Source organism: Drosophila mojavensis, unplaced genomic scaffold, assembly GCF_018153725.1.
Source record: "Drosophila mojavensis isolate 15081-1352.22 unplaced genomic scaffold, ASM1815372v1 contig_16, whole genome shotgun sequence".
Classification (NCBI taxonomy): Eukaryota; Metazoa; Arthropoda; class Insecta; order Diptera; family Drosophilidae; genus Drosophila; species Drosophila mojavensis.
Window position 1 is genome coordinate 10073958 of NW_025318693.1, and position 12327 is coordinate 10086284.

The window sequence follows — 12327 nt, forward strand, 5'->3', positions numbered from 1 at the left end:
TATTTGCTTTTATTTTAAATTTATAGTTTTTTTTATATTGTATTTATATTTATTAGATGGAAATTTTGATATACATTTTCATTGAATCTTACATAATGAAAAGTATATTTTGTAAGTCTGAGTTATCTAAAGCATCCTTTTCAATCGGAAGTATCTGAGATCTATGAAGCTTTAACTGAAGATGGAAATCTTAAGTGCCATGGAAATTATACGGCTGAGTCATCTGTATCAGATTTCCCATAAAGATATGTAGTAAAACCCATCTCAGCAGCAATCGTGTGAGCTGCGCGTGACACGCGCTCATCTCTAGAACATTGTTTTTGGGCAGCAGCTCAGCTGCAGCAACTGCATGCAGCCGAGTGCATTGGTGTCCTCGCTGCTGCGACACCTTGAGGCGCTGTTGGCAAACTGCAGAAATCACATAAATGTGAATGGCGACGACGTCGACGGCGACTGCGACGCAGCCATTTCATTGCTTTCCGCCCGCATTTCCACAATCGGAAAAACACACAGCGAGGCAGTGGGCGGCGGGCTTTAAGTTTCGGTGGGCGTGGCGCGCTATGAAAGCGGCGTTAGACAATCCACATGCGGCGAACGACGAACGGCGCACGGCGAATGCAACGTAAAAATGCATAAATCCAACGGGATTTAAAGATTTTTTGTCGGAATTTGTGATTTTTTGCGTTGAGTTTTTCTTCTTCCATTTTTGGCGATTTTTTTTTTTTTTTTTTTTTTTTTTTGTATTTTATTCGGCACGCTGCTTTCGCCTTCAGCTGCATTTTTTATGTCGCCCGCCCGCCCGTCGAGTGGGCGTGACTGGATTTACACGCTGTCCTTTTGTTGAGCATGTGCGGGAATACCCGCTCCATTCGGCCCGCTGTTTAACACCCGCAATCAGCAAGCGCTACAAATTTCATATGACATTTTAAGTTGTTTTGCATTGCACACGCGCCACGCCCACACGCCCCACACAGCCACGACTACTTTTGATTTGCTTTCAACGGCAATCTGCAAAATCTGCAAATCCACGAGAGCGCTTTGTGCATTTCGACTTGGGGGCACAACATTTCGATGCTTTGTTTCAACATTTCTGCATTTTGTGAGTTTTTTTATTTGATTTGAATAGGTCTCTGGGTGACGAGGAATCAAAGACTTTGGGGAATTTACAGTGCTGTACAAAATAAAAGTGATTCGTTCGCTAAGCCCCGTTGCACTCAGGCATCCACCAGAGACTCGGGTATGGTCAGATTGTACACGCCGGCCAGCAGGAACTGGCCGTGGACATAGGGCTGCAGCGAGATCTGGTCTAGGGCGTCCAGCTGCTCGGCATGCAGCCGACTCACGGCGCCGATTCCGGCGGCGTCCTGCGGCGTGCCCGTCAGCATGAGTGCGAAACGGCCGCCGGGCCGCAGAAAGTGTCGAGCGTGCAGCATCAAAATGCGCAGCTGCTCGTGATGCAGCGTGTCGCAGAAGAGGAAGTCAACGCTCTCCGAGATGACGCGATGGTACTTGTAGGGCATCGTGGCATCCTCGATGATGGCAACCACGTTTGAGCGCCGCTTGGCTAGCGACAGCAGCTCGCTGTTGGCCCACGGGCTGGTCTCGACGGCATACACCACGCCCCCAGCGCCCACAATGTCCGCCAAGTGGGACACCGAGCAGCCGGTCGCAGCGCCCAAATACATTACCTTGCTGCCCTCGAAGATCGGAACGTGGGCGAGGTCCTTCAGCAGGGCAGCCGCCAACTTGGACTTGTAGGGCGACCAAATGCGAAACCGGCAGCACTCCCCATTGTAGTCGGCCACGAGAGTCTCCTCGCCAAAGCCATCCTCAATGACCGCGCTGCAGCGCGTCATCAGCTGCAGCGAGTCGTCCTTGCCGCGTGACACAAAGGCGCCGGAGAACTGCTGCTGCTCGATGCTCAGCTCCGACTTGTGGTTGAATGAGGTCAGGCTGTTGTTGCTGTGCTCGCTGCAGGAGTCGCTGACCTCGTTGCTGTCCACCTCGACGAGGTCCGCCAACTTGCTCCAGCCGCGGGACTTTGTATTGCCACGCCTACGCCATTTATGTTTAGATACAAACAACTTGTTCATGTTTGTATGAAGAATGTGTTTGAGTCGATTCAAATATACATTTGAATATGACAGTTAATAAGAATATATCTAGAAATAAAGACAGAGAAAAGAAAACTACAAAGATACAAATACAAAAGATGCAGATATACAGATACAGATACAGGTACAGGTACAGATACAGATACAGATACAGATACAGATACAGATACAGATACAGATACAGATACAGATACAGATACAGATACAGATACAGATACAGATACAGATACAGATACAGATACAGATACAGATACAGATACAGATACAGATACAGATACAGATACAGATACAGATACAGATACAGATACAGATACAGATACAGATACAGATACAGATACAGATACAGATACAGATACAGATACAGATACAGATACAGATACAGATACAGATACAGATACAGATACAGATACAGATACAGATACAGATACAGATACAGATACAGATACAGATACAGATACAGATACAGATACAGATACAGATACAGATACAGATACAGATACAGATACAGATACAGATACAGATACAGATACAGATACAGATACAGATACAGATACAGATACAGATACAGATACAGATACAGATACAGATACAGATACAGATACAGATACAGATACAGATACAGATACAGATACAGATACAGATACAGATACAGATACAGATACAGATACAGATACAGATACAGATACAGATACAGATACAGATACAGATACAGATACAGATACAGATACAGATACAGATACAGATACAGATACAGATACAGATACAGATACAGATACAGATACAGATACAGATACAGATACAGATACAGATACAGATACAGATACAGATACAGATACAGATACAGATACAGATACAGATACAGATACAGATACAGATACAGATACAGATACAGATACAGATACAGATACAGATACAGATACAGATACAGATACAGATACAGATACAGATACAGATACAGATACAGATACAGATACAGATACAGATACAGATACAGATACAGATACAGATACAGATACAGATATCTTTCAGACTCTCGCCATATTTTATTCCCTTTACACATTTAATGATTTTTATTCAATTTTTCCAACTGACGAACGCCTGCCCTTGTCCTTGGCACCTTTTCCACCTCTTCAGGCTGTGTTTTCACAGTTCCACATTGAATTTGAAATTCAGCTTTCATATAAAAAAGTTTTAAGGCCTTCTGTCTGCTTGAGGTGCGGGGCTTTAGCTACGTGATTTAATGAGCTGTTGATTTGCCAAATGCGCGTGAGTCAATTTACGGGGAGCACAAGCAGACGATGGCTTTGTGAGAGCGGGACGGACAGATTGAGAGAGAGATGGCCAGTGCATATATTTGCTGACAGCAAACTGGAGACCAAGCAGGAGGCAGCTAACTCATATTTGGCTTTTATGCAACGCGTTTGCAACAATTTCAGCGCCGCCGGACGAGGGCACAAAAATTATTTAACATGTAAATCAAGGCGAATCTAACAGAGCGAAGCGCAAACTTTTTTAATTTCAAAGCAAATAGCGAGGCAGTCCATGTGGCAGGCGGCAGGGTACTCAGGTCAGCTGGCCAAATGGAGAGACGTGCGGGCGCATGGGCGCATGGGCGTGGCAGGGCATTCATCTGTCTGGCTGGCATTGCCAAACGCGCGCTGATTATAGTCACGTACTTGTCAGCGCCAACTTTAGCATCTAGAAGTAATTATGTGTGGGTGTGCCACTTACATGTGCATCACATGCGTGCCTCTATGTGTATGTGAGTGTGAGAGAGAGAGAGAGAGAGACAGAGAGAGAGAGAGCTTGCTAGCAAATATTGGCGCTCAACTTTTATTTACGCGCGCTAATGTTCAAGTTTTCAGCTAAAGACAAATATTAAGAATTCTAAATCGCTACGCGAGCTTACACCACACCACGCCCACTCGCCTCCTCTACGCCCTACCCACACGCAGACACACATACTCATTTAACTGACAGTTAAAATTACAAACGCTTATCATGTACCAGAATCATATCATACGGAATAATTTATTATGCTCGACGCTTAATGTAATTCCCGAGCAGCGAAATTGGCGCTAAGCCATGTGCGAGTATGTGTGTGTGTGTGCGTGTGTGTGTGTTTGAGTTAGAATAAAGTGCGTAACATACCAAATGAATATGTGCACACACACGCACACACACACACACACGCTCACACACATACATAGTTCTATTTGCTCAGCTCGTTTCATTCAGTTGAAGAGCTGGCATAATAGACAAGCGCCTAGCTCCCAGCGCTCTAAATGTATCTATGTAACTAGATGCTGTCTATGTACGTGTGTGTGTGTGTGTGTGTGTGTTGGTATATGCTGGTTTATGCTCTGCACCCTGAGGTTAATTAAGATTTTGCCATGCATTTGCTTCGACATTGCGCGGGGGCCTCCACTCGCGCTGTAATTGTATCTGTATCTGTATCTGTATTCGTATCTGTATCTGTATTTGTATATTTATTTGCATCTGTATTTGAATCGTCGTGGCCAAAACGTCTCGTCAGCTAAACTTTTTATTAAGTAGTTGTAATCCCCAATTAAATGAAACTCGCTGTTTGTAATTAAATGGCGCAACTTATTATATAAAATTCACATTTTGCCGGGGATTATGAAAGGCAAAAATGTATTTAAATAGATACATGTGAAACAAAACAAGAAATTAAAATAACTAAATAACTAAATAAAATACAAAAATATATGTACGTATATATTTAAACTAATACATGTATATATATATATATATATATATATATATATATATATATATATATATATATATATATATATATGTAAATAACGTAATATGTATATGTATATCACATTTATTCACTTAAATTTAAAAATATATGAGAATTTCTGGGAATTTATTTGAATGTATATACAGAATATATATATAAAAAAAATATAATAAAATATACATATGTATACATTCATATATGTATATATTAAACAGCAACAGTTAAATATAAAACATAAAAAAAAAAAAACAAGAAAAAGTTAGATAAGATAAAAGACACAAAATTATTTTCATTTATAACATATTAAAAAGAATTACCTGATTTATTGCATTATATCATAGATATATTATACAAATGACATTTGATGATATTTAAGCATTCTGACGGCACTGTCCTTGAGTGCCCTTGAGCACCTGCCATCACAGTTAATGAGCACCTGAGCATATGGCAGCGCTCGTGGCTAAACAACAGCTCTTTCGTCTAGGGCAAATAAATGTGCATACAAATGCCGCACATAATTTAACAAAGTGAACTACTTACTTGCCCCAACAGCCACCACTACAGCAACAACAGCAACAAATATAACAACAATAATAATAATAATAATAGCCTCGTTGGCCGCAGCAGCAGTTCTAACAACTACAACTAAAAAAAATAAATAAATAAAAATAAAAATAAAACACATTCGACTTTATATTGTGTTTGCGGTTTTCTTTTGGCGCTCTCGCAATGTACATAAAACTTTTTGAGGCACTACAATGCTTAATGCACTCTCTGACATTGGCTGGTACTCCCGGTGCGCCTGGTACTCCCGGCTAGCCCCTTCTCCCCATGCCCCAAGCTCCCTCCACCCCCGCCACGGGCCTCGAACCGTTGCCGAAACAAGCAAATGAAACTCAAGTGCATGTTGCGCTGGCCAAGTGGCACGAAATACAACAGCAAACAAAAAAAAAGAGAGAGAGAGAGAGAGAAAATGCAAAACAACAAAAAATAATAATAAAACACAAATGGGAATGAAACACAGTCGAGGCAAAACAAGAGCATGGGGAAAGGTAATAGCTGACTAGCTGATACTCTGAAGTTGGCAGCAATCTACCAGGCTTCTGCACTTCATAAAGCCATAGAATATCTATAAGTCTAAGCTAATACATATGCTTAAACAGTTTGAGAAACTTCTCAGTTCTAGCCATTTAAACTTGATAATAAATAATATATTTATATAAAAAATAATAATAATAATAACGAGTGAATTTATTGTCTACTATTCGAGATCTAACAAGATATCTCCAACGTATCTCAGATATATTATGAATATAAAGATATTAAAATCAATATATGCTAAGATTGAGCAGTTCATTCCCTATGGCCTATCACACCCCACACGCTCAACTAGCTTCCATAGGGTATAAGGCAACCCGAAAAAGAGTAAAACAAACGAAACTAACAATAAAATAGACGTGAGTGGGGCGCGCTCAAAAATTTTTTAATAAACCCGCCCATTGTGGCGCTGCCCAGCCGCACTTTTTGTTGCATTGCTCAGGGGCGTGGCACGGCTGCCTAGTGCTTTAACCGTAAAGCTTCAGCGCTCAGAGAGAGTTGCATTTCGTGACACGAGCAGGCACAAATGAGCACGAAGTTTTTTTAGTACCAAATTTTATATAATCGAAAATTGTTTAGAGAAAAATATTTTAAAAGTATTTAAGCACATTTGATCATGAATTTGACGAAAAATGAACAGAAATTCAATTAAAATATTTTATAGAATTGTTTATGAAAAAAAAAAAAAAAAAAAAATATATATATATATATATATATATATATATATATATATATATATATATATATTTTTTTTTTTTTTTTTTTTCAAGTATTTTTGTGTATATATATTGTTGCACTAGATTATTGAAAAATTAACCAAAACCAAATTTAAATATTTTTTATACATTTTTTTCTTGATTATTATATTTTTTAAAACATTTTTTATGTTTTTTTTTTTATAATATATATTATATTATAATTTATTATATTATATTTAATACTTTTAATTTATTGAAAATTAAACTGAAACTAAATTTAAATGTTTTATACAATTATATCCATTATTTTCTTTTTTTTTTTTAAATAAATATTTATTTAAATATCAATATGTGATAAATAGTTTCGTTATTTTTTTTTTTTTTTTAATCAACCGAATATTTATTTCAATATTTTACATAATTTGCTGTATGAGTTTTTAAATTATTTTTCAGTCATACTTCATTATGATTATTATATTAGTATTTGATTATTCCACTTCTTGTTGAGATAAGAGAGGCACGACAACGGCCCATCTCTATGGCCTGAAGTTCGTTGTTGCAGCGGCTGCCGCTGTTTATTTATGAGTATTTGCTTGGAAATGTTGCAAATGGAAACTTTAGGCCGTCTGCTGAGGGCTGCTTGCCAAGTGGCCAGCCGCGACTTTCGGTGCGTCTGGCGTTCGTCTTTTGCATAATGAGCCGCAGCCAACAAAGTTAAGCGGCCAAAGTCGCAGTTAGTTCATAAAATCAAACCGAAAGAGAAGTATCAAAAGAAGAAGAAGAATGCCAAAAGGCGCGACAAGCGCAATGAAAATGCGATTCGCTGCTTCTTCGGGCTACCTCGCTTTTCCTTTCTACGTTTTGTGTGAGGCAACATGCTTGGAGCACATGTGCCTGGAGCTCCATTAACCCGTTGGGACACAAGATGTCACCCACACACACACACACAGTCGACGGCGCGTGCTTGACGTGGGCAGAGGAAGAAAAAAACTATAGCATACTTACGTGGGCTGCGCAAGGGAAAAAAACTATAGCATAGTTATTTGCGCCGCGCTCACTCGGCCAGCAGCGCCCGAGCATTTGGGGCGGCACGTTCGATGTGTCCCAAAATGTAAAGCTGCCATCGCTGCAAAATACATTTTTAAAATACTTGCGCACATTCTCGCAAATGGCAACAAACGGTGCCAAGTTTAGCAGCTTCGCGGCGCTGGGCTCCGTAAAATGCAAAAAAACACAGCAAAAAAACAAACTCAAGAGTTCTTAGCTCACGTTGCTGTTGTTGTTGCTGTTGTTGTTGTTGTGGCTGCTGTTAATGCCATTGCTATTGTTGTTGCTGTTGGGCTGGCTTTTGGCATAACATTTTTTGCATATTTGTTGCAGTCAAAACACGTGTTCCAGCCAGAAGAATGTGCATGTGCATGTGTGTGTGCATGTGTGTGTGTGTGTGTGCCATTAGTTGCTTTAGTCATGCACCGGCTGCAACACAAAAAAGGCTCACGTGTCGCATTTGCAACTTGCCAACAACTTGGCCGTAAAAGCACACACACACACTCACACACTTATGCAATATTGAGAGAATAAGTGCAATAGTTACGGCTATTTATTCTGCATTTCTTCGCATTTAACACAGACATTCCTAGCCACATTTTAATCAATTCTTAAATTCTTCAATTCACACACACAAACACACACACACCCATACGTAATCTATGCCAAAGCTGATATTAAATTACTTTTAGTTTGTCATTTTGTCGCTTGTCACAAATAAAGGGCAGCATCTATAATATATAATAAATAATAGAAATTCTTTTATTTAGCTTCAATTGTCTAAATTTGAGTGCAGTCAAAAATATATTTTAATATGTTTGGGAAAACAACAGAATTCTCTTTCTGTCTCTTTCTTTCTCTTTGTTCTCGTTTTGCAAAATTGCTTCATCGTTGTCTAACTAAAATTTATGTATGTATGTATTTTTCCAATATAATTGTTTTTTAATTGTCAAACATAATTTGCTTTTGGCTTCAGTGAAAACTAAGCTTTTCTCTTGCTGAACCATATAATAACCAATTCAGGTCTTTTCTTTTCTATGAATTTTTTGTTATACCCTGAACCCATTGAAAACGGTAAATCAGGATTTAATGGTTTTGTGAAATGTGTGTAACAGACAGAAGGTATCATCGCAGACCCCACAAACTATATATATTCTTGATCAGGGCAATGAGCTGAGTCGATATAGCCCTGTCTGTCTGTCCGGCCATCCGCCCGTGCGTATGAACGCCAAGATCTCAGAAGATATAAGAGCTAGAGAGCTGAAATTTTGCATGTATATTCGTGTAAATCATATGCAGTACAAGTTTATCTTTTTTTTTTTTTTGGATAACTCATCCGATATCTTTTTATCGATAATAATTGATAAATTGATTTTTTTTCAGCCTAATTCGAACACTTAGACCTGAGGACTTCAGATTTAATGTGTATATTCATATGATAAACACAAAGATTTTGTAATTTACAGATTTTCGATATCAGAATGATTAGAGCATCAGCTTGCAGGTTTCAGGGTATATCCTAGTTGATCAGTCGTAAGTAGAGCACTCTTACTTGTTTATTAATATTTTATATAGAACCTGTACATCTGAATCTGATATGTAAAATACACAAGAAAAAACTATGAAAAACAAAAAAAACTTGGGTCCGTCGAATATGGTCAGCCTAGTAGAGTTGCCAAATGGATCTGTCGAATATGAGCAACCCTGAACCCTGTATACCATGATGTCTTTCCTCTTAATAATAGTCTTCATTGTAAATAAATTCAGCTAATGATAAAATATTTCAATGAGTTTTCAAAGCTATTTGAATTAAATTTTATCAATTTTATTGATCAATTTAGTATAAACTAAATTTTTATTTTATTTATTTATTTTTTTTATTTTATTTAATTTTTTTTTTTTTTTGTTTTTAACCAAGTTGTCCTTTACAAATATTTAAGTAACAAGCTGTTTTGGGCAATGCATGATATGAAAATAAATATACAAATAAATAATTGATTTATTCTGCTGTTTATTAATTAAAACATTTTGATGCATTCAAAACTTTTAATGAAATTATGTTTCAGCACAGTTGGCACAGCACAGCTCTAAAGCCGCACTCTCTGCCTCTCACTCACTCGCTCTCTATCTCTCTCTCTCTCTCTCTCTCTCTCTCTTTCTTTCTCTCTCTCTCTTACTCTCTCTATTCATCTACCGTGTAATCTCATTTTGAGCGTTGGCACAAACAGCGAAAAAATTGAATTTAATTGAATAATATGATTAAATATTTACGTTTAATTCCGTGGCACGCTCCTCTGAGCAAACTGCTGCAATTTAACCAAAAAATAGTTGTATTAATTATGTGGAAATTAACATAGGCTTAAATCTGAGCAGCGGTCTAGCCCAGCCTCGTGCCCGCTAGCTCCTCCTGCTGCCCGTTGGCTCCTCCTGCTGCTCCTGCTGCTCCTGCTGCCTGCTGCTATTCGCGGCCTCATTAACCAGCTTTAATCGTTATTGATTTCCAGCAAAAGCACAAATTTTAATAATTTATTTCGCCGGCTCCAAAGAAAAACAATTTCCAAAAGGAAAATCGTGCGATAATTAATTGTGGTGCTTGCCCATTACACTGAGCGAAAATGAGCTCACTTGATGGATGAGATCTTCCTTTTCTGTTGTAATTGAGAGCATTTTGAGTGATTGATTTGTGGTGCAATTGATTGATATGACTATCTGATTGACGGATTGACAAACTGATGACTATCATTGATTGACTGATTGATTTACTGATTTACTGCTGACTGATTGATTGGCACTTTGCTAACAAACTGATAGAGTGATTGATTAACTCTTTTTTGACATTTTGATTGATCAATTTTACTAACTCTTTTTTACAATAGATTGATTGACTCTATCTTTGTTGACAGAATAATTGACTTGAATGATGGAATTGCTGACTGACTTACTGATTGTTGACTCTCTGATGACAGATTAATTGAATGATTGACTATGTCTTCACTGTCAAATTGATTGAGTGATTGACTAACTTTTTGTTGTCGATTGATTGTGCGATTGATTAACTCTTTGCTGACATTTTGATTGAATGAGAGATTATCTCTTGTTTTGGTTTGTTTGATGATTGACTGACTTTTTATGAATAAGAGTTGACTGATTTTTTACTAATTGCCTGTTTGATCCAGAGGCTGATAAACAGGTTCGCTTGCTAGTGGGCCAACTGAGTGATTGATTGATTGACCGGCTGACTGATTCCCCTGAATTTTGACTGATTATCATTGAGTATTATTAGCTAATATACAGATTGTTAGAATGACAGACCAACTGACTGATGAATCGACTACAGATTGACTGGTTGACGCATTCATTGATTGATTGAATACTATTTGATTGACTGATTGCGTGATTAGCTCGCTGATGGACAGATTTACTGCAGGAACTGTTACTGAACGAGCATGATTGAGTGAATAACTAACAACCTGATGAACAGACTGAGTCGATAATGGATTGAGGTATTGCTAATTGACTTGACTCCCACACTGATTGATTGACTATTGATCGATCTTTGAGTGATCAGCGCTCAAATTGTAATCTGCAATTCAAAAACAAATCTTATCATAGAACCAAGTCTTAAGCCCCAAAGCGATTTGCTGTCGTGGCTGAATTAAATTTCAAGTGCACAGAAAACTATTAAGAAAGGTTCGCCCTTGGTGGTGCAGAGCAGCAGGTTTCTGGAGTGCTTGCAACTGTTGTCTAGCTGTTGTCCGCGTCCATTGCAGATAGTTTCGCTTGGCAGGCAGCTCCATCTCGAGTCCTGAGAGTGACTGATAAGCCAAGCTGCGATTTGCTGCGCACCTTTGTCCGCCTTTGTTCGGCCAACCGATGCGGGCTGAGGCAGACCAGAGTCTGCACTAATTTTGTTTGCCCTTACTCTGTATCTCTCTCTCCCTCTCTCTCTCTAGTTCTCTCCATCTGTCTCTGTTACATTTTCTATTTATTTTGTGCTATTGCACTATTTTTGATAAGCGGCTTGCCAGTTGAATATCTCTTCTTGCAGCCTCAGCCGAAAAATACATTTCCGCTTGTTGCGTTGCATTTCGTGCTGCGATTCCTGCCTCCTGCCTGCCTGCCTCAGCTGTCTGCGAGACGGGCATGTGGCTAATAGGATTTCCAGCGAGCAGCAGAACAGCAAGAAGAATGACAACCAAAGTCTTGGGATTTTCCCATTGCATAGTTGGCTGCACAAGGCCGTTGCCACTGCGGCTGCCAGTTAATGTTGCATGTTCTTATTATTCTTATGCCCACAGAGAAAGAGACAGCACGACAATGTGCATAGCTCAATTATAAACGATTTTTGGGTATTATACAAATGCATATATATTGTATTGGACTTATTCATATCCAATTAGACTTATTCAATTAACCTGAAAACAATTTGCATTCCAGTTGAATTGGGAAATCAGCTTGAACTTGCAAATGTTAGTCTATTTAATTAATATCGTATATTTAAATATATATTCGCATTCCCAATTTAAATAATTATATCAATTTTTCTCTAATTTGTATATATTTTTAAACAATTTTCTACAATTAAATCAACTACATTTTC

General features: G+C 38.5%; 1 protein-coding gene across 1 annotated transcript; it reads right to left on the bottom strand.

The window, feature by feature from the left end:
* Nucleotides 1-1091: 1091 nt before the first annotated feature.
* On the bottom strand, nt 1092-2174 carry LOC6572834 (rRNA 2'-O-methyltransferase fibrillarin). Its single transcript, XM_001998904.3, has one exon. The coding sequence runs from the start codon at nt 2091-2093 to the stop codon at nt 1215-1217; it is 879 nt and encodes a 292-aa protein (XP_001998940.1). The 5' UTR covers nt 2094-2174; the 3' UTR covers nt 1092-1214.
* Nucleotides 2175-12327: the final 10153 nt, after the last annotated feature.

Excerpts from the sequence above, each read along its gene's own strand:
- LOC6572834 (XM_001998904.3), bottom strand. The coding sequence starts at position 2,093 with ATGAACAAGTTGTTTGTATCTAAACATAAATGGCGTAGGCGTGGCAAT.